This window comes from Hippocampus bargibanti, linkage group LG05, assembly GCF_051943395.1.
Source record: "Hippocampus bargibanti isolate YZ-2025 linkage group LG05, ASM5194339v1, whole genome shotgun sequence".
Classification (NCBI taxonomy): Eukaryota; Metazoa; Chordata; class Actinopteri; order Syngnathiformes; family Syngnathidae; genus Hippocampus; species Hippocampus bargibanti.
The window spans coordinates 28,865,567-28,887,948 of record NC_142738.1 but is presented as its reverse complement, the minus strand read 5'-3'; the positions used below and the strand labels follow the sequence as shown (position 1 = coordinate 28,887,948).

Sequence of the window (22,382 nt, the reverse complement as noted above, 5' to 3'; positions counted from 1 at the left end):
TACTGCTTCATACAACAAAGAGGGTGCAGAAAGTGCTTAGGGTTGAATGACTCTCTGTGTCTTTGTGTTGTCATATTTATTTTGTTTTTTTGTGTGTTATTTTGACTTTAAGATGGTGCCACGAGATTGGCTGCCATTCCAGCAGCTCGTGTATTTTGTTTTTCTACTTCTTTTCCTTCCCTCTACCTTTCATCACTTTGCTGCTGTGAAATGTAAATTTATCCAGTGTGAGTAATAACGGCTCATCTAATCTAATTGAAAACCACTTTGACAATGTAATTGCATTTCCACAGGTTTGTGAGACAAAAGGGAAGCAGGAGAGAGACAGGAGAATTCTGCAAAAAAGTCATTTATTTTTGCAAAACCAAAAAAGGAAGTGTGGAAATATCAAGAAAACGAAATTAAAAAAAGTCATCAAAGCAAGGAAAGAAACATGTCACCTTACTCGAGTGTGGGATTATTGACAGGAACAGATGTGACAAACAACAGCATCAATAAATGTTTGTGTCCAAAAAATTAAGGCATCCTTGACTGCAAAACGAAAGAACTCAGGATGCATTGTATTATATTGTAAAGGGCAGTTTGAGGTGTGAAAAATGTTAGTAGTATTTTCTTTCGTGATGGTTTTCATTCTCTGAGTGATCTTGGCAAAGTTTTTTTTTAACAATAATCAGATCAGAATCAGAATCATCTTTATTGCCAAGTATGTAGAACACACAAGGAATTTGTTTCCGGTAGAACACGCTGCACTAGTATCGTCGTAAAAAAAAACTGCTAAGTGGCACTATACAGTTCCATTTTGGCTACTGTTGACTAACTGTTAAGAATAAAGTGTAATGAAGTTTCTGATTCTTAAGAGTCATTATTTTATGACATAATGGCATCCGTAAATGTCTATAATAATACAGGTGCGTTTGAAATCAGCTCCAAAATGTCTTTCCTGACACACACTGCAATGCCACACACAAAAAAAAGGAAAGGCAATGGCACTAATGCACAGGTGTCAAAGTCAAGGCCCGTGGGCCAAATCCGGCCCGCCACATCATTTTTTTCGGCCCGCGAAAGCAAATCAAACTTGTTAAATTCCATGATGATTGCTAAAATCTGAGCCAAAATTTCATATTTTTGGATGTCAACCACAATAAAAGTCATTATTCTTGACTTCAGATTTGAAAACGAGTTATTCATTAATTCTCTGTGTGCTTTATATGTAATATTTGAAGGGATTTAAACATTATAATGGGTTCCCCAAATTCATAACGGCCCTCGAGAGGAAACCATAACTACAATGTGGCACGCGGCAAAAAATGACTTTGACACCCATGCACTAATGTATGTACATGTATATGGAACATAACGATATTGTTGCGTTGCATTGCATTGCTTTCAGCAAAACTGATGTTGGGCAAGGATCACACACTGGAGGGTTTCGAAAAGAGAACTAAACATATGATCTTCTTTGCAGTTTCGGTATGCACTGTAGGTCAGCCTGACAATGTTTTTTCTTTTTTTCTGCTTCTCTCATACACATGTATGAGGTGCATCTGCATACTCACGATTTCTCCTTGTTTTCTCTGAGGTATCGCTGAGCAGTGAAGGCACCGAGAAGGCATTTGAGGACAGGGCATGCATATATTTTACATTCAAGAAAAGCTGCAGAATTCCATCAAGGAGAATGAGGACGGAGTGCAGAAGTGGCAGCAAATGCTTTGAGGATAACATATTTGTTTCATGACCACAGCATGAACAATACACGCTCCCTTCACGTTTCCACATAACTGCATTTCATTTAACTCAAAATGCATATTCACTGCAATTATATATACACACACACAAGCACACACCGTATAGAAGAGCGCATGTGGGGTCAAAAGAAAATTGAGAAAGTAGAAAAGACAGACAATTATTTATTCATCAGAGATCCATCATCTGTTTATCCACAGTCAGGCAGCTCAAGGGGAAGCTACTTTATCAGGAAAGCTCAGAATTCCCTCTCCCCAGATAGATTTCCTAAGTGATCCCAAAGTATTTCAAGGTCAACAAGGGGACAGTCGCTGTGTCCAAATTCACAGGTTGTGTCCTCCGAAGGCCGCATTTCTGTCATGTGGAAGGATGACCCCGAACCTGGAGAGGCCAATACACCCTTTTCCTACTGAGGACCATGGTCTCAGATTTGGAGATGTTGATTGTCATCCCATTCGGCTGTGAACCGCTTTGGTGAGAGTTGAAAAATTTTGGCTTGATGTGTCACGTTTTTGCGAGGTGGTGATGGCGGGTGCGGATCCCAAAAAGCAGGCAGGAGGGAGCAGGAGGTTGTTTGACAAATTGTATTAGAATAAAGGTCAGCAGGAACAAAATGTAAAACATCAAACTGATCTGAACAGAAAAAAGTATCAAAAGAAAACCAAGTGTAAAAGTCCGCCAAAGTTAAACAAACACATGCACAGCATACAATGCATGCGATTGCAGACAAAGCATGCAACAAAGGAGTCCAAGATGGCGCCCGAGTAAGCAGCCGTCAGCAAGTGCTCTGATGAGCCTTGCTTTTTTTGTTGTTTTCTTTTGTCACTTTGTGTTGTTGTGTGTCGTGTGGAACGGATACGGATTGTTTTTCAGCATTTTTTACCACAACATTCATCAAGGGGGAGACTGTGCTGAGCGGTTGCGCCTTTTCGGCAGCATGGATATGCCAGTACTGTTTTTGAATGGGAGGAATGTCGGTGCCATTCGACTGTCATCGCCGGACAGCTCCGGGGCATTGTGCTTTTTTTGCGCCTGTAATGGGCAGCATCTTCACAGCCCCGCTTTGTTCAGTGGAAGGTCGGTGCTGTTGGACAGTCTGCGGCTGGATGGATAAATGGATAAATTGAGGAGCCCGCGATAAGAAGGAAGTAGCGTCAGCGCAGAGCGCCGATGCGTATATGGAATTGTCGCGGGATGGAATTGAAGCTGATTTATGGGGGACAGGAGATGTGAGACAATCTCTTTTCGTCAATGGATGCTACAGCTGCGTGTTTGCTTTCAACATTTAGCTTGTAGTCGACGTGCACATTCCACCATGATGTCCCTGATCCACTGGTGAAGAGACGCTTTGATCCTCTCCTCTTTCATCTGGAACTGCTTTATGTAACAAAGAGGGTACAGAAAGTGCTTAAGAATGAATGTCTCTCTGTGTCTTTGCGTTGTCATGTTATTTGTTATTTAGTTTTTTTTGTTCTTTTGACTTCAAGACGGCGCCGCGAGAGTGGCTGCCTTGACAGCAGCTCCTGTGTTTTGCTTTTCTACTTTCATTTCTTTCATAACTTTGCTGCTGTGAAATGTAAATTTCTCCACTGCTGGACTAATAAAGGCAAATCCAATCCAATCCAAATAATGAACCGTCACCGGATGGTCGTGCCGGGAGTCCTTTTAAGTATCACTGATTAAAACGACCAGCACCTGCGAGGCTGCAGGCAGGGCTGACGTCGCTATCCGTTGGTCGCCAATCCGAACGTGGCAGTCCGCCACTGATCGGGACGACCAGCACCTGTGCAGGTGCAGGCGGGGCCGACAGCGCCACCCGTTGGTCGCCAACCAGATCATGACATGATGAAGCCAAGGACCTTCTAATATCTTTTTAAAAAGTATGATTGAAGTCACCAATTTGACAGACTCAACAACATTCAGTCCTTCGGCCTTCTCACACGTTTGGAGGCCGTAGAAAGGCTGATCCCTGTTATATTTTCGGGCCGCGCCCGGCCTGGTGCCATCTGGCTTCTTTTCATGGCTTTCCCTTCTCATGTTCTGTTGTCACCTGGTGTCTCAAAATTGTGACGATCCATCCATCCATCCATCCATCCATCCATCCATCCATCCATCCATCCATTCATCCATTTTCTGATTCACTTCATCCTCACATCTCCTGACAGTGGGTAGGGTACACCCTGAACCGGTTCACACCCAATCGCAAGCCACACAGAGACCAACAACCATACGCGCTCACACTCACATCGAGGGGCAATTTTGTGTGTTCAATCAGCTTGTCATGGAAGTTTTTGGAATGTGGGAAGAAACCAAAGGACCCGGAGATAACCCACACTGGCCCAGGGAAAACGGCTGGAATTGAATCCGGTACTTCTCCACTCTGAGGTCGACGCATTAACCACATAACCACTAATTGTCACCTAAACACAGATTCACAACTATATTGAGGTCCACTTCAACCAGTGGGGAATACAAGAAGAAAAGTGTAATATTTCAGAGATTAGGTCAAAACGCATCTATTGACGTTAAATGTGACAAAAATATTGTACAGCGTGCTTTTAGATTAGTATAGTACAAATCGTTAATGCCCACCTGGAAGTGGAAATTTGTCTTTGACTCGTAAAAAACTGTAATATTGTAAGAGTAAAAGAAAGTAAAACGAAAGAAATTAAGCGTATGATAAAATGCACACACAGTTGGTGAAATTGCATTCTTCATAACGTTGAACATCAATTATTAAGAGGAGTCCATGTCCTGGCTCTTAGTCACTTTGCAGAGTTAAGAATACTAATAGCACAAGGGGCTCAAGGATGTCTTCATTACATTCAGAGTTGGCACTCTTGCGTCTCAGAGTGAAAAGGCTCAAACTAGCAGACAGCAATCTGAGAGGACTGACTTCGCCTTGTCACTCCAATTATCTTGTCATTATCCAATGACACAGTCCTAGAAAGTATATTTTTAAGTCTGCAATTTTGGTAACTGTACTGGACAAAATTATGAAAGGTAAAAAACACCTTTCAGCGCTCTGTAATCTGCTGACTAACTCCAAGGCCAGAGTTTCCTAGAGATAACAATGCAACACTATATGAGCACCTCTTGTAGTTAATTCCACATTTCCATCGAAGTTAAATTGGAAGTCGAAAAATGTGCCTAGGTAGTGATCCAGTGCCAACACATTGAACATCAAAAAAATATATATATTTTTTCAAATAGATGACTTGGCAACGACTATGACACCGCCACCAGGATCTAGTTTTTGAATAAGGCCAACTAAAGTCACGTCATCCATATCATTTAAACCAGGGGTCTCCAAAGTCGGTCCTCGAGGGCCGCTGTCCTGCCTGTTTTCCAGCTCTCCGTGGAGCAACACACCTGATTCAAATGATCAGCTCATCAGCCAGCTCTGAAGCAGCATCAAAACGGTCCTGATGATTTGAATCAGGTGCGTTGCTCCTGGGAGCTGGAAAACAGGCTGGGCATTACATTCAAGAAAGTGTGTCATTTATAAGAGCAGTGTGTCATTTTAAGTGTGTCATTTTAACGTTGCGGTGGACTACAACTTGGAGGTGAACTATAAAAAATACAGTGACGTGCAGTCAGTGGAGGCAGGTGAGGCCATGCCTCACCTGCCATCATGGAAATATCAAATGAAAAAATCAATTAAACAGATATATTTATTGAGTGATTTGTACTTTAAAGTTATTTTCCATTTCACTTCACCATTTTTTGATGTTTTTTTCAAAATCGCGGAATTTTCACATTTACCGTTCAAATACTGATGGAGAATAAGAATTTATCATGGTTAAAAGTGTTGTGCTTTGCTGACCAACTAAACAATGGGCCCACAGTCAAAGCGCAGATGGCCACAGTAAATCTGAGTGAAACAGACACGGCAAGGTGAACTGTCGTCTCCATCTAGATTCTAGAAGGTCCGGCCTTGCACAGAATTTAGGGCTTGAGATACTCCTTTTTCACCAAAGTTATTTACGGTTTAAACATCCTGTACAAGCGCCAGATTACAAATTTATCAGTTCATGGAAAAGACAACCAATTAAAATGTCTATGTTTTACTGCTTGCAGCTGTTGGTGCTCAGAACGCCCAGAGGCGTGGCATTATAATTAAGAAAACCATGTTTTACTAATGTATCTCTTTAATTTCTATATACTCTCAATAAATAGCTTGGCAGAGAGGCGCAGAATTCAGACGTATGTCATTTGATGACTGCGTCTCCTGCCGGCAGTGGGGACAATCTTTCTGGTTCCGAGTCTCTGTCCACGGTGTCTGACTGTCATATCTCTGACAAATACTAAGTAGAGACGAGCGGTGAGGCAGCAGCCGGCTGAGCCTCATCATGGATTGCACAATGACTATGCTAATTGTGCTGGAATGCTCTGAAGTGAGACCGTATTGCTGCCCCTCAGCAGATCGCTATTAAAGTGTTCAAACACTTTTAGTATATGAACTAAATTTCTACGGTTTAGCTGGTGTATATAATGTACAGTCACTGTACGTTATAAAGACTGTACTACAGTGTTAATTTTATTTAATTTTTATCACAACTGTGTGCATAGGTGAGGCACACAGTTCTCCTGCCTCATGACAGGGGTGCTGGTGATTCCAGAGATTCTTCTTGCGACTCATCGGCTGCAGAATAATAGAATTAGTGACTGCAAGCGACAGTAAACAGTTGGCAAGTTAAATGCCACCATCCAGTCATTTTTCCGTGTTGCTTGACCTTATTTTCAGAATGGAGGATTACATATCAAAATTGAAAGAATTTTCTAAACTGGACTTTCAATCGAAGCAGGAGATAATAATTAAAGGAAGACCAACACCGGACTGTATAGCTCGCAAACGGTGAGGGATGGATGGAAATCTCCTGGACAGCATCTCAGCTTTTGGGCCCAAAAGGATCTCATTGAAACTATTCCTGAGGCGACAAAGTTGCTCCAGCTCGTGCTCACTGTTCCAGCAACTACAGCATCAGTGGAACGGTCATTCTCAGCATTGCAAAGATTCGGAACAGGACTGATCAAGGATGACTTTCTTCACTGGCAGTGATCTCCATTGAAACAGAGAGACTTTTAAAACTGAAGAAAGATAAGGAAGGCTTCTACAAAGAAGTTATCGATGCCTTTCTTCAGAAAGAGCGGCACATAGACTTCATTTATAAGTAAAGGTAACACGATAGTAACATTTTTTTATTCTGTTTTTCTATGCTACAGTTTGTATATAGTATAAAGAATGCTGACATGACATAAACAAAACACGTTAACTGTTGCCAATCAAATGGTGAATAAGCTACTCTGTCGAGTTCATATGTTTGTATATCTGACTGTGATGACGTCAGTGCCTCAACAGCCATGAACCTCACCGCACGTCACTCAAAAAATAAGTATGTCAAGCTAACCCTCATAACTAATAGTTCATCTATTAAGATCTAGAAACAATGCAGCTCAGTAAAAAGCCCCTCGCAACGCGTTGTGTTTGTGTCGTGAAGCCTTAGTAAGGAAAATAGATCTGACATGAGGTAAACTGCTTGGAGGCTGCTCCTTTCCTTGTTTTCTTCTAAGTGGAGAAGCTAATTGTTGTGACATTTCCAGAAGTTGAAGTATGTATATGTGGAAACCATTTCGTATATATACACGAATTTTAAATGGACTACCGGTAATTGTGTTCGGTTCCTCCTCGTGCTCCCCACCAAGTCATGGGAAAGCAATGGACGAGAGATGGAGTTCAGTGAAAAATGGGCCATTCCTACTGCTCCATTACTTAATTTGATTGATTGCACCACTGAATAACCCATTCCTTGTTTGGTTAGCACACTCAGTACAGTCGGTGCTGAAAATATTTGTTTAGAGACCTGGTTAGACAAATGCAACCAATCTCATTTCGAACTGGGGATCCTCAGGGGACTTGCTCAGCAGCTGTGTGAAGCTTCACTTGGATTGCTGTTTTGCCTGCGTAGTGTTGTTTACTGAGACCGCTGTGCTCCCTGGAGAATGACTGTAGCGTTGAATGAACGTTCATGAACTCCTTCAATTCCAATGACCTAATTTCAACCCTGACGGTGGCAGAATATACCTGTGAATCCAAAATACAAGCCATGTCATCTCCAAATGAGATGATCATGACCTTCCCGTGTTCTTCTTTTTACCTTTCTCTATCCAACAGCTTACAACCATCAAAAGTCTCGTCACCTATTTGACACATAAAATAATGTGCTTCTCTTCTGTTACTTTAAGCTCTCTTCTTTCCACACACTCAGCATCCATTCTCTCAACTTCCTCTGTCTCTCTTCAGTCTTTTATCCTATTCCCTTGTTCTGTCCTGTTCCCATGGAAACGGTGGATCGTTCCAGGAAGGCATGGATGATATAATCAAACCTACATTTTTTAGGGATGCTGTTTTTTTGGTCATGGCAGTAGACGGGTGTTCCGCCTTCCCGCTTTCCAGCGCTGAAAGGCATTCCTGAGTGCTGATTTTGTGTGCTTCGGTCTGTGTGCAGTCTTGGCTGTGAATACGGTACATATATAGTAGGAGTTCCAGGTCATGTGCCAGTTTGGTTGGGAGCATTTGGTGGTACACCTACTCGCTCATACTCATGTTTGGTTATTCCATTAAATGAATGAGATGGTAGCAGATAGGGTCTACATGTTAAATCAGACACAAACTGAAGTGCATTTTCCATAACAATATGAATCTCTTTATTCGCATCGCGGGGGGTGCTGGAGACTATCCGAGTTGTCTTCGGGCACTAGGCAACCCAAATTGGTTGCCAGCCAATCACAGGGCACACATAGACAAACAACAGGTCACTATCACACTCACACCTAGGGACAATTTAGTAGTGATGTGACTGACTGTGCCGAGGCTCCGACACGTGTGCCGAGTACACAGGTGAAACAATTTGTGAAGTGTGATTCCGGGCGTGGGCCGCTTTCGCTTGTAGCTAAGTCCAAATCCTCTGAACGCACGTGATTTCGATGTCATCACCCACTTGTATATTCGCCGGTAATTTGAAATACAATGGTTCACCGAGACGACAATGAGCTGACGGTTGACACTGGCATACCCAACTCGCATCTTCAATTGTCATACCTGTCAAACATGACTAAAAGCTGCTCTTATAAATGATTACAATTCCCGTAAAAAGTTGTAGTAGGCCATACATTATTAGAAAGACTCAAAAAACACTAACACAAGCAGAAATGCAGACAGCTCACGTGCATGCGCCCGTTATGCTTTTATCAATCTGACCATACGCAGTGATAAAAAAATACATACGATTGAGGATTACTTTTTCTGGTTTCCTGTGACAGTAGTAGTGATCGGTGGCAGCATTGTCGTTGGCTACCAGCAATTGAGACAAACTGGACATCAGCCAAAATGGTCTTTGTAAGATCGGTTCACATTTGTTTTTGCCATAATTTTTTGGAGTTTTAATGTACAAACACTCCTCAACTTACGGCCACTCGAGTTACATGGTTACAGTACATACAAACATTTTTGCAGGAAGTTTGTTGAAAAATGTTCGGACAGGGATGCTGTAAATTAGATTTTGTATTGCGTGCCTTTTTCCGGCCGAGCTCACTTACGATTGGCTGTGTACTGTGCTTCACGCGCGCACGCAGACACATTTGAGGTTTCAAGCACTGGATGTTACGTGACGGACACCAAGGCTGATCATTCAGCGACCGGCTATGCTAAAGTGTTGCCAATTAGTTCAGGCCCCGATCCGCTGAGCTTGCTTACAATTGGCTGCGTACAGTATCTGAACGGGTAATAAATTCCTCTTTCCAATTGACGCTCTGAGGAGCTGCCAAGCTCATTTATGATTGGTTGTATAGAGTATGTGGGTGGGAAGGAAATCCCTCTTCCCAGTTGACACTCCAGGAATATGCGATGCATAACAAAAAGTAATGGCACGTAATTCGTTAATTACGTGGCAGCAGCTTCAGTAATGGCTTACTAAAGAACCAAGGATATATGTCGTCGTACTACAATAGGTGTGAATTTATTTTACGAGTGTTAGAGTGTCTGTGTTTTATACTTCCTTGTTCAGGGTTTGACTTAAACATACATTCCATACAAAGTAGCACTAGCACTGAAGCAACTGAAAGGTTGTCTTGTTCCTTGTTTGTGTGTTAATGTCTACAGTAAAGCAAATATTCTTTCAAGTAACACACGCACGGTCATTCATATCACAACTCCTTGTGTTTTATTGTGCATGCCATTTCCGAAGGCAAGGTGTTGCTTGCTTTCCTTCTAGTCTGCAGCTCATGATGATTTTGTCGAACATAGTGGTACCTTATTTTTTTGTTCTTTTGACTTCAAGATGGCGCCGCAAGAGTGGCTGCCTTTCCAGCAGCTCATGTATTTTGTTTTTCTACTTTCATTCCTTTCATCACTTTGCTGCTGTGAAATGTAAATTTCTCCACTGTGAGACTAATAAAGGCAAATCCAATCCAATCCAACGTTCCTGAATTACCCGCATTCCATGTATTTCTTCTCCACAAATACAAGATGACATAGACGACTGTGTTTTGACTAGTGCTGACACAAACAATGTTTTCTTGCAAAAATAAAAAATCAATTGATGCATTTAAAAATTGGGGTTTATTTCTTTTTTTTTATGAATATTCCCCTATAAAATGGTGGAAATTATTCTCATCTTTTAACGATAGATTCCTTTTTTTTAATGAAATTGCCTAACTTTGTCTTTTCCTCCTTCCCCACTTTATATCTACCAGGTGTTCATCATCATTCCCATCATTCACCTTTTATGGTGTTGAAGAGTTTGATGTTTCTCTTTATTTGTAAGTGGGTAGTTGTCAGATCTCCCAGGCTGACACGGGAATGTGTCCCAGAGCTTGATCGTGGCGTGGAGTCGAGCAAGTCGTGCTGTAAACTCTGTCCAACGCTGTGCGGGTCTCTGCGAGTCTGTCTGTGTGGGAGTCCGTGAGATTCTGCCTTCTCTGTCCCGCGACGGCTACTTATATACCCATTTTCATGCGTGGGAAATGCGTCAGGCTGAGACTAACTTCAAAGACATCAAAGGGTTGAAAGGTGCACTTCAAAGGCATACACACGTCAGCGCCTGTGACGCCTACTTTTCTTCTGGTTTATTCGATACTGCACTCGCAGGATAATGTAGATGTCACGGTTTGGGAGGTGGTGATGGCGGGTGCGTGTCACGGATTTGCAAGGTGGTGATGGCGGGTGCGGATCCCAAAAAGCAGGCAGGAGGGAGCAGGAGGTTGTTTGACAAATTGTATTAAAATAAAAGTCAGCAGGAACAAAATTTAAAACATCAAAATAAACTGAACAGAAAAAATACAAAGTATCAAAAGAAAACCAAGTGTAAAAGTCCGCCAATGTTAAACAAACACATGCACAGCATACAATGCATGCGATTGCAGACAAAGCATGCAACAAACAATGCAGCAAACAATGAACCGACACCGGATGGTCGTGCCGGGTGTCCTTTTAAGTGTCAGTGATTAAAACGACCTGCACCTGCGAGGCTGCAGGCAGGGCTGACGTCCCTACCCATTGGTCGCCAATCTGATCGGGACGACCAGCAACTGTGCAGGTGCAGGCGGGGCCGACAGCGCCCCCCGTTGGTCGCCAACCAGATCATGACAGTGCAGATCCCAAAAAGCAGGCAGGAGTGAGTAGGAGGTTGTTTGACAAATTGTATTAAAATAAAGTCAGCAGGAGCAAAATGTAAAACATCAAAATCATCTGAACGGAAAAAATACAAAAGAGCAAAAGAAGACCAAAAGTAATAGTCCGCCAAGGTTAAACAAACACATACACGATGCATGCAGCAAACAAGCAGCAAACAAACTGCAGCAAACAATGAACTGACACCGGATGGTCGTGCTGGGTGTCCTTTTAAGTGTCAGTGATTAAACGACCGGCACCTGCGAGGCTGCAGGCAGGGCTGACGACCAACACCTGTGCAGGTGCAGGCGGGGCCGACAGCGCCCCCCGTTGGTCGCCAACCAGATTATGACAGTACCCCCCCTTCAAGGGGCTGCTTCCAGAAGTCCCAACAGTCTCCCAAAAGGTCAACTCGCCAGGGAACGATCGGTGGAGAGGGCAACCGCTGCCTCTCCAGCATACGACGGGCGGCGGCCTGATGGGAACAGGACTCGGCCTGGGGTGGACGAAGATGCGGCACGGATCGTCGTGGGCGTTAGTGCGATCCCTCTCGCACGTTCACGTGACGGCGCATGGCTCAACGTGGACATCGAACTGCCAGGCGCAGAATGGCACCCCGTATGGCCGTATGGGACCAGGTCTCGGCCGGACGCCGACGTGGGCGTGAACTGCCCGGCACCGGGGGAACGAGACCAGTCCAGAGCCGCTCCGGGATCCAGCGGTGAGTGGGGTCTCGGACTGACGTTGACGCGGACGTTGCACGGCTCGTCGTGGATGAGACTCAATTCGTCATGCACGACGACAGCGTGGCTGGATGTGGGCGCGCACTGCCAGTCACCCAGTGTCACCAGAATGGCACCCCGTACGGCCATATGGGACCAGGTCTCGGCCGGACGCCGACGTGGGCGTGAACTGCCCGGCACCGGGGTAACGAGACCAGTCCAGAGCCGCTCCGGGATCCAGCGGTGAGCGGGGTCTCGGACTGACGTTGACGCGGACGTTGCACGGCTCGTCGTGGATGAGACTCAATTCGTCATGCACGACGACAGCGTGGCTGGACGTGGGCGCGCACTGCCAGTCACCCAGTGTCACCCTGGACGGCCACCTGGAAGGAGGTCTCGGCCAGACGTTTACGTGGACGTTACGGCTCGTCGAGTGACGCAATTCAAACTGGACGAGGTGTGGGCTAACGTGGACGTAGCATTGCCAGGCACAGGGTGGAAATGAGACGGGTCCGTTGTACCAGCGGGATCCGATTCCGGCCAGGAGATTTGACCACGTCCATGTGGATCTGGTCGGGCCCCTCCCTCCTTCGCAGGGTTGCACACATCTCCTCACTATGGTCGATCGGACCACTAGGTGGACGAAAGCAGTCCCCCTGTCCTCCACGACCTTGGTAGATATAGCCCGCGCGTATCTGTCGCGCGTTTCGGCACGCCATCCGACAGCATTTAGGACAGGGCCCATTTAGAGTGCTCGAACACGGTGAAAAGAGTTTTGTTACAAACAGAGAGAGAGTGAGGCAGTTCTCCAAAAAACAAAATGGCGTCTTCGGTAAAAGCCATGTAATTGGTCAAGAACCCAGCAGTGGGGAGGGGGGGGGGGCTTAAACATTAAAGAGACATGCAGATAGAGAGAGTGAGAAAACACACACACGAACGGGAGATGACAGAGTTGAAACAAAAAACAAAAGTGTGAGTGTGAGAATAGTGAGAAAATGGATAGAAAACAGTTAACATATGTGGGATATTTTAACTGTTTTCTATCTATTAGAGTGTGAGAATAGTGAGAAAATGGATAGAAAACAGTTAAAATATATATGGGATATTTTAACTGTTTTCTATCCATTTTCTCACTATTCTCACACTCTCACACTTTCGTTCAGGCTCCACAAATAACCCGCACAAGTCATCTGTACACTTGATGCAAAAAGCTATCAAACCAGCTAAACAGATCACAATTGATGAAGAACTCGATACAATTATCACAGAGAAAGCCCCTACAAGGGATCATTCCTCAAGATGGTGAAAGAAGCCTATGTTCCTCCTCAAGTGTTTCATACTGAGGAAACCGGACACTCCATTCCATCAAGCCATTCACGACCATCACAAAGGTAAATAAAATGACTTTATTGTATAGTACAGGGCCGTACCCTGGATGTAATATATTGCCATAAATCAGGGTCACCCCTGAGCTGACCCTTACGGAACCCCCTCCACAACCCCTTTAGGTTATTGGAGGGCAGGCAACTGATTCCACATGTGGATGTTGTGCATCTTGTCTTAATTCCAAATAAAGCCACAATAGAAACTGTAAAATAATGTCAAAAATCTGAATATTTTGAGAATGGGAAGAAAATTAAGAGAAATGAATTGCTATTTGACTAAATTATAGTTTTTTCTTTTTTGAATGTTGCTGTGCCAATGACCATTTTGTGTTTGGGAGCCTTTTACTGAGCGAGTTGCTTGTTCTGTAGCCACAAAGAGACATAAGTCTCCTTGAGCCGGTCCAAAGCCCGGATAAATACAGAGGGTTGTGTCAGGAAGGGCATCCGACGTAAAAGCTTGGCCAAAACAAACATGCGGATCAAACCTCTAAAGATGGAGGGCACTGATTTGCTGTGGCGACCCCTTGTAGGGAAAAGCCGAAAGGATAAGAAGTACAGTACAGTTTATTTCTTCAATCATAATACTATAGCACATTTATTATACATAAAATAAGGTATATTTTGTGTTGTTTTAAAGCTTAGAAAATTAGAAAGTAGAAAATTATATTTCATGGGGGCCGGGGAACGCATTATTCTCATTTTAATGGTTTCCTATGTGAAATTAATTTTCGGGATACACACTTTTTGCCTTACACACTCTGTCTGGGAACCAATTAAGTTCGTAAGCCAAGGTCCCACTGTATCAGCAAGTAGAAGACATTACAACGAGGGATACACCGTGTTGTCACAGTAGTAGACATTATATAATTGCACTGGTTATTATACAGGTAACATCCGAATTACGACCGGGTTCCGTTCCGACTAAACGGCGTAGGTCGAAATGGCCGTAAGTCGAAATCCATTCAAAATGTTGAATAGAGACTCAGTGCTAAATGACTTGCAAGCAATCTGATTTGGACGCCACGGGGGCGGGCGAACTTGGGTCTGGGTCGCCGTTGTACTACCGGTTACCCTCTCCCCGGCCGTACCCCGCTCTCCGCGCGCGTGCACACACACACACACACACACACACACACACACACACACACACACACACACACACACACACACACACACACACACACACACACACACACACACACACACACACACACACACACACATCCCCATAACATAAAAACAATTTAACAGCAACAGAATATCATGGGCCATAACACACGCCAACCACCTTGTCCTGTTGATCACTTCAATTGTGAAATCCAAAATGTTTCCACATAGAGAAAAACTTGTACATTGCTTCCTTCTTCCTTCTTATTTTTTTATCCACCAGTATATTGCTTGACAGAAATATTTTCTTTGACTTATTCTGTGATATTCTTTTAGGATTCAAGTGTCCTGTGTGCTCTAAATCAGTGACGTCCACTGAAATGGAAGTACACTTCATCATGTGTCTGAGCAAGCCCCGACTTTCATATAATGGTGAGTCTCACCTCAGCACTTAATTGTTATTATTCTTTTTTGTTTGTTTTAATTGGAAAAATTACTCAATTACACTTGTAGATGGATAAAATAAATGTTGGATATAATGAAGCTTAAATAGAGCATGCATATTTTTATTCGTTTGTTCATTTCTTTTAAAACCCACCTATGTAAAATTGCATTCTCTGTACAGTTTTATCTCCTGTTTCTATTTATAATTTTATCTATCGTTTCATTGATGTGCTTGTTTTGTGATTGTAAAGTGTCCTTGAGAGCTTTGAAAGGTGCTTATGAATAAAATGTATTATTATTATTATTATTATTATTATTATTATTATTATTATTATTATTATTATTAAGAATTGAAAATCATTTTCTGTGCCATACAAAAAAAGTGTAAAATGTAACACTCATACTGCACTAAAGATGAAGGATGACAATGCAATTCATATTCACTTTATGTACACTTTTAACACACTAGCTGAAATCAGTCGCTGTTGAGGAATACAAATCAGTCACTACTCACACATTCAATGTGGGGTCAATCCCAAAATACAGCCTTAATAGCATGATGACAAGGAGCAAAGACCGGATGTGGGGGTGGCTACTTGTTGAGCCTGGAGTCTAAAAGGGGAAGCGTAAACACATGTGCAACATGGCAATCGAGAATCAATTAGCGATCATACTTATTAAATAGTAATCAGGGGGCAGACTGAAATACTCAAAATGCACCCGATTGTGTGAGTGCGTGTGATTATTCTTTTCTGTGTGCTATGTGATTGCCTGGCAACCGGTTCAGGGTGTCCCCCGGCTTATGCCCGAAGACAGCTGGTATAGGGTCCAGCAGACTTCACGACCCTTGTGGGGGATAGATTCTTTTCCGTTGCTGGTCCCACTCTCTGGAATGACCTGCCACTGAACATTCTGCCCTCGCTGTGTATCTTTAAAACCTGCCTTAAAACTTACTTGTACACTTTGGCATTTGATTCACCATGATTCAGACTTGATCTAAGTTTTACTCCCTGGTGCATTTTCCTATCTTTGTGACTGCTTTATTTCCTGTATATGATAGTTGTCCATGTTAAGCACTTTGTTACAGCTTTAGCTGTAAGAATAGGGAATGAAACCAACAATTCTGAAGATACTAAAAAGAGAGGAGTAGCAGTACCTTATGTTGCAGGAGTTTCTGAAAAACTACAAAGAGTCCTTTGGCAACACAAAATTCCTACTTATTTCAAACCCATAAACACTTTAAGGCAAAAATTAGTGCATCCAAAAGATAGGCTGCCAAATGAAAAACAACTCATGTAGTTTATTCAATACATTGTAAAAATGAAAATTGTAAAGAGCAATACATCGGGGAGACTAAACACATTCTCAAAAAAAAAAAAGACTTTATCAACATCGCAGGGATAATACTAGTGGGCCTCAATCTACAGTACATCTGCACCTGAAAGCTAGCAACCACTCATTTGACGACAATGGTTAAAATCTTAGCGAAAGAAAATAGATGGTTTGAAACAGGAGTAATAGAAGCTATTTTCATAAAACAACAAAATCCTTCCCTTAACCGTAATGGTGGGGTGAGGTTCAATTTGGATCGTTCGTACAATAGCCTGTTTAGGCAACATAGGATTAGTCATGCTGATGAGGTGATACTAGGGTCAATTGGTCAATCAGTCGTCAGCCAGGACAATAGAAGCTATCAGTGGAGCTGCAGGTCTCCCCAACCTGAGAGCAGGGACCTATCATAGAGCAGGGTCCAGCACCGCCATGTTTGGATACAAACAAAGGTTTTAATCAAGGGTTTCAGGGGGAACTCACAAGCAACAAAGGTTTGAATAGTGTCTCTTCCAATACTTGAATCAAAATAAAGTCTCTTCTGAGGTAAAACTGAAGACGGAGTTCTTTTCCAAGAGTCTCTAGGTCTCACCCCTCTTGACGTCCTCCTCATGTAGCCTAGCCACCTCAGCAAGGTCCAAATCCAGTGTCCTGTCGTGTGGTCCCGACTGGCAATGAGTTCCACGCAGCAATCAACTTCTTCAAAGAGCACAGCAATCGAGCTTGTCTTTCCCCAAGCTCCACACTCAGAGGCTCTCTGCCTTAAGAGCCTCGCCTGCCAATCCCGCCCTGATCAGCTGCAGGTGTGTGGTTTTAATTGCTGCCTTCCACCAGGTGGGGCCAAGACTCTCTCTGGGTGGAGCCATCTTAGGGGATGTATTTGCCCTCCAGGACACAGCCTCTCGTGACATCACACATCCCCCCCCCCCCCTTGAGACCGACGTCCTCGGCGGGGTGAAGGATGCGAAACAGGCCAGGAAGGCCTCCCTTCGGGAGAGGGCATCCGCATTGCCTTGGCGCTTGCCAGCCCTGTGGACAACAGAGAAGTTAAAGGCCTGCAGACTCAAGAACCACCTGGTTACTCTGCTGTTGGTCTCCTTGTTCCTGGCCATCCATTGGAGAGGAGCGTGATCAGAGACCACTGTGAAATGTCTTCCCAGGAGATAGAAGCGCAATGACTCCATCGCCCATGTGATGGCAAGGCACTCCTTCTCTACTGTGGAATAGTTCTTTTCCCTGGGCAACAGCTTCCTGCTAAGGTACAGGATGGGATGTTCCTCTCCTCCATGTACTTGCGAGAGTACAGCCCCCAGACCAACTTCTGATGCATCCGCTTGCACCATGAAGTCCTTGCTGAAGTCTGGTGCCACTAGGATCGGACTGGAACACAGTGTCTCTCGAGGGTCATCTGGCGTTTGTGTGGGGACAAATTTGGACCCATCTGGACGTCTTCTCTGGCCGGTTCCTTTGCCTCGCTGGGGGGTAGGCAACTAAACAGCGCCTCTCTGGCATGCCACTTCTTTAGGAGGTTGACGTGATAAATCTGCCTAGGTTTCCTCTTACCAGGTTGCCTCACCTTGTAGTTTACCTCCCCCACGCGTTCGATGACCTCAAAGGGCGCCTGCCAGGATGCCAGGAACTTGCACTCCACGGTTGGCACCAAGACCAGCACTCTGTCCCCTCGCTTGAACTCTTGAGGCTGGGCAGGTCTATTGTAGGAGGCTTGCTGCTGTCGTTGGGCCGCTTCCATGTGTTCTCGCACGGATAAATGGCCTTCATCCTTTCCCGCATGTCCCCCACATGCTCGATGAGGGTACGTTGTCGGCACGGCTGCTCTTCCCAAGCCTCTTTGGCGATATCCAGCAGTCCCCGGGGTCTGTAAGAGTACAACAACTCAAAGGGCGAGAAACCGGTAGAAGACTGTGGTACCTCCCTCACGGCAAACAGCAAGTACGGAAGCAGTTGATCCCAGTTTCGGCCATCTGCTTTAATAACTTTCCTCATCACGGCCTTGAGTGTTTTGTTGAATCGCTCTACCAATCCATCTGTCTGTGGGTGGTAGATGGAGGTTCTCAGTTGCTTGACCTTGAGCAGGGCACACAGGTCCTTCATGACCTTGGACATAAAGGGGCTTCCCTGGTCGGTCAGTAACTCCTTTGGGATCCCGACCCGGCTGGCGAGAGAAAACAGTTCCTTTGCAATCTGCTTTGTGGTAGCCTTTCTGAGGGGAACAGCTTCTGGGAACCGAGTGGCATAATCCATCATAACCAAAATATACTGGTGTCCCCTAGCACTTTTTGGTAGAGGTCCGACTATGTCCAGCCCAAGCCTCTGAAAAGGGGTCTCAATGATGGGTAAGGGAATGAGCGGGTTTCTGTATGTGGGCTTGGGCGCCACCTGTTGGCACTCGGGGCAAGAACGACAATAGTTCTCCACATCCTTGTGCACCCCTGGCAAGAAGAACCGTTGCAAGATTCTCTCTTTTGTTTTTTCGACCCCTAGGTGTCCCCCTAGCAGGTGTGTGTGTGCCAAGTCCAGTACTGTAGCTCGGTGTGGTTGTGGTACAAGAAGTTGTTCACGTACTTCATCATTTTGCTTCGTCACCTGGTATAATAGCCCCCGATCAACCGCAAAATGGGGGTATGTGGGGCTTGTCCTTTCCCCCAGTACTACACCCTCTAAAACCTGCACATTCTTCATGGCGTTGGCAAGGGTAGGATCCTGTAACTGGGCTGTACCATACCGGCCTGTTAGAGGAGGCAGCTTCTGAGTCCCTGGGTTCTCATCACTACTGGAAGCCGCGAGATTTTCTGGGGCTGGAGTTTCCTCGGCGGTCTCTGGGCCAGACTCCGTCACCGGTGGTGCATCTGCTGTCCCTAGGAGAGCACAGGCTGGGAGAGTGAATCAGAGGGGTAGGCTTGGGTATTCACTACACGCGTCTTACCTCTCCCCTTCCGAGGTAGTCGGGCCAGTCTTTCCTGTGTTTCTCTCCACAGTGGGTGAAAGGCCGGGCAGTCGCTTCCAATCAGGAGGGGGACAGGGAGAGAGTCACCCACACCGGCTACCGTGCGGATGATTCCCTTGGTTGTGGTCATGGTGAGTTCAGTAGTGTGGTACTCTCTGGTGTCTCCGTGGACGCAGGAGACTGGAAGGGTTTTCTCTGGAGACAACCTGGTTGGATCGACCAGCGTTTGGCGCACCAAGGTGACCAGGCTTCCGGAGTCCAGCAGGGCTTCAACATCCTGTTGATTCACTGTCACCGGACAGGTGGGGGGCCTTGTTAGTGAGCTGTCACTCCCCCCCAGGAGGGAGGCATAATGAGCAGGGTGGGCACTGGAAGAGTCAACGGACGGCATGGACTCTTCCGTTGGTTTTCCACACTGCCATGAGATGTGTCCCGTCCCTCCGCATCTGTAGCATCGTCTGCTTTCGGTGCCACTGGGCGTCAGCCACTGCCTGGGTGGACCCCTGACACCACCTGGAGCAATCTTGGCTGTGTTGGTGGGCTTGGGCAACTTTGGGCGGGCCATTTCAGTCCGGGATGGGGATGTGTTGCCGGTTTCCCTCTTGGTCGTTCGCAGCATCTCCGCTGTGGCTTCTCCACCGCTGCCACTGTTTGACACGCAGTGGTCAGCGACTGCTGACTGATTATTCTTTTTGCCTCATAGGGCAGGGCTCGTAAGTAGCGATCCACGACAATGGCCTCGACCACCTCAGCTGCCGTGCTCCTTTCCGGTTCCAGCCATCTGTGCCCGTGGAGGTTGTGGTGGTGGCTGGAAAGTCCAGGTGTGGAAGCGCTGTGCCATCCCAAACTTGGTGAGCCCATGTCTGCTGAGAATTTCAGCTTTTAAATAGTCGTAGTTTTCTGCTCTGTCTGCGGTCAAGTCCAGGACAGCATTCAGCGATTACCCTGTCAGGAAGGGTGCAAGCAGTCCCACCCACTGCTGCTTGGGCCACTTTTCTCGAGTGGCGGTTGCTTCAAACGTATGCAGGTACGCCTCAATATCATCCGTCACTCCCATCTTGGCTAAAAAAATCACCCGCCTTCACCCGGGGAATATTCTTGGCGGCCATTTGTTTCTGCAAGAGCAATTCCTCTGCCTTCAGTTCATTGGCTCTCTTTTGCTCCTCCAGGAGAGCCAAATTGGCCCGATATTGGGCTTTCTGACTTGCAAGCAGGGTTTTCAAAATGTCTTCCATTTTTGTAATTGAGGATATTTTCAATTTAAAAAAACATAACACAAACCATCAATGTCCATGCACTTACTAACGCTTGTCCAGTGCCCGCATCCTCCACCATATGTGATATCATGAGAGGCTAGCTCTCATCGGGACAGGACAAGAAGTGCACTGGACGACAGGTTTGGATACAAACAAAAGGTTTTAATCAAGGGTTCCAGGGGGAATTCACAAGCAACAAAGTTTTGAATAGTGTCTCTTCCAATACTTATCAAAATAAAGTCTCTTCTGATACTTAAATCCAAATAAAGTCTCTTCTGATACTTAAATCCAAATAAAGTCTCTTCTGAGGTAAAACTGAAGACGGAGTTCTTTTCTAAGAGTCTCTAGGCCTCACCCCTCTTGACGTCCTCCTCATGTAGCCTAGCCACCTTAGCTAGGTTCAAATCCAGTGTCCAGTCGTGTGGTCCCAACTGGCAATGAGTTCCACGCAGCAATCAACTTCTTCACAGAGCACAGCAATCAAGCTTGTCTTTCCCCAAGCTCCACACTCTGCCTTAAGAGCCTTGCTTGCCAATCAAGCCCTGATCAGCTGCAGGTGTGTGGTTTTAATTGCTGCCTTCCACCAGATGGGGCCAAGACTCTCTCTGGGTGGAGCCATCTTAGGGGGATGTATTCGCCCTCCAGGACACAGCCTCTCGTGACATCACAATATATATATATATATATAGCCTCTACTACCAGTAAGACTTTAGTTCGCTGAAGAAGCATCTTGGATAAGAAGCGAAACGTCCGACACCTTCAAAGAAGTACAGATGACGGCTGAAGAAACCCTTTCATCGAAGCTTCAGCTGTTGTTAAAGTGCTACATCAATCGATATGTATTGTATTGTATTGTATTGTATTGTATTGTATTGTATTGTATTGTGAGGAAAGGCAGGTTAAAAATGGATGGATGTATGGGCCTGGAGCAAAGCATGTTTTGAGTGAAGATCTATTTATAATACGTATGCAATACATGATGTGACTTTCTATTCATTAAATTATTTCTAATTTTCTATGACTTTTTATTTTTGCTTATATCCTTCAATTTAGTTTTAAATTAATTTCAAAACTCCCAAGGACACTTTGCAGTCACAAACAAAAAATGAACAATACCATATACAGTATACAGTCAGAAAGGGAAATCGGAGGATGGTGGCCACATCTGAATTTGAAGTGTCCGCCAGATCTTTTTTTGGCTTTGACCTTGCATGATGACATTTTAAGGCCTCCACTAAATATAACCACTCATCCAGCATGAGTGGGCAATGAGTGTGCGGGATTCTCATTCTAGCAAAATGTAGAAATCAGCCAAGGAGATGAAAGAAAGACCTTGGTGTGAGGCTGCAGTCAGATGAGGACAAGCTTACCGGAAAGGAGTGAATGCAATGAGAGTTTTGAAAGCCGCTAAGAAAGAGTTGTCCATGTGCCTTGTTGTGTGCCGGTTTGCGTGAAGCTTTTGCTTGCTTGATTGAATGAAACAAACATTTAATTTGAAAAAAATCGCTTTTTATTTTGTTGAAGTTGTCGGCCATCCGGGCTGAGACGTTTTGGAAGTTGTACGCCTGACGCAAAAGTTGTACGCCCCGGTCCACCGGACAGACGCTATTTCAAACACAGGCTATATACTTGTAAATCAACATCTATTGTATTGTATTGTATTGTATTGTATTGTATTGTATTGTATTGTATTGTATTGTATTGTATTACGTCTGTGTAAGTTCTCAGTCGTACAGGAGTGGTCCATAGATGAGAAGGTTT

At 44.8% G+C, this 22,382-nt stretch overlaps 1 protein-coding gene across 2 annotated transcripts in view; it reads left to right on the top strand.

The window, feature by feature from the left end:
* znrf1 (zinc and ring finger 1) overlaps window positions 1-22,382 on the top strand; it is a 41,797-nt gene that overhangs the window by 5,543 nt on the left and 13,872 nt on the right. For both annotated transcript variants that reach the window (XM_088996559.1, XM_088996560.1), the window contains exon 2: window positions 14,964-15,059. In XM_088996559.1, coding sequence (XP_088852685.1) covers window positions 14,964-15,059 — 96 coding nt within the window. The remainder of the gene's footprint in view (window positions 1-14,963; window positions 15,060-22,382) is intronic.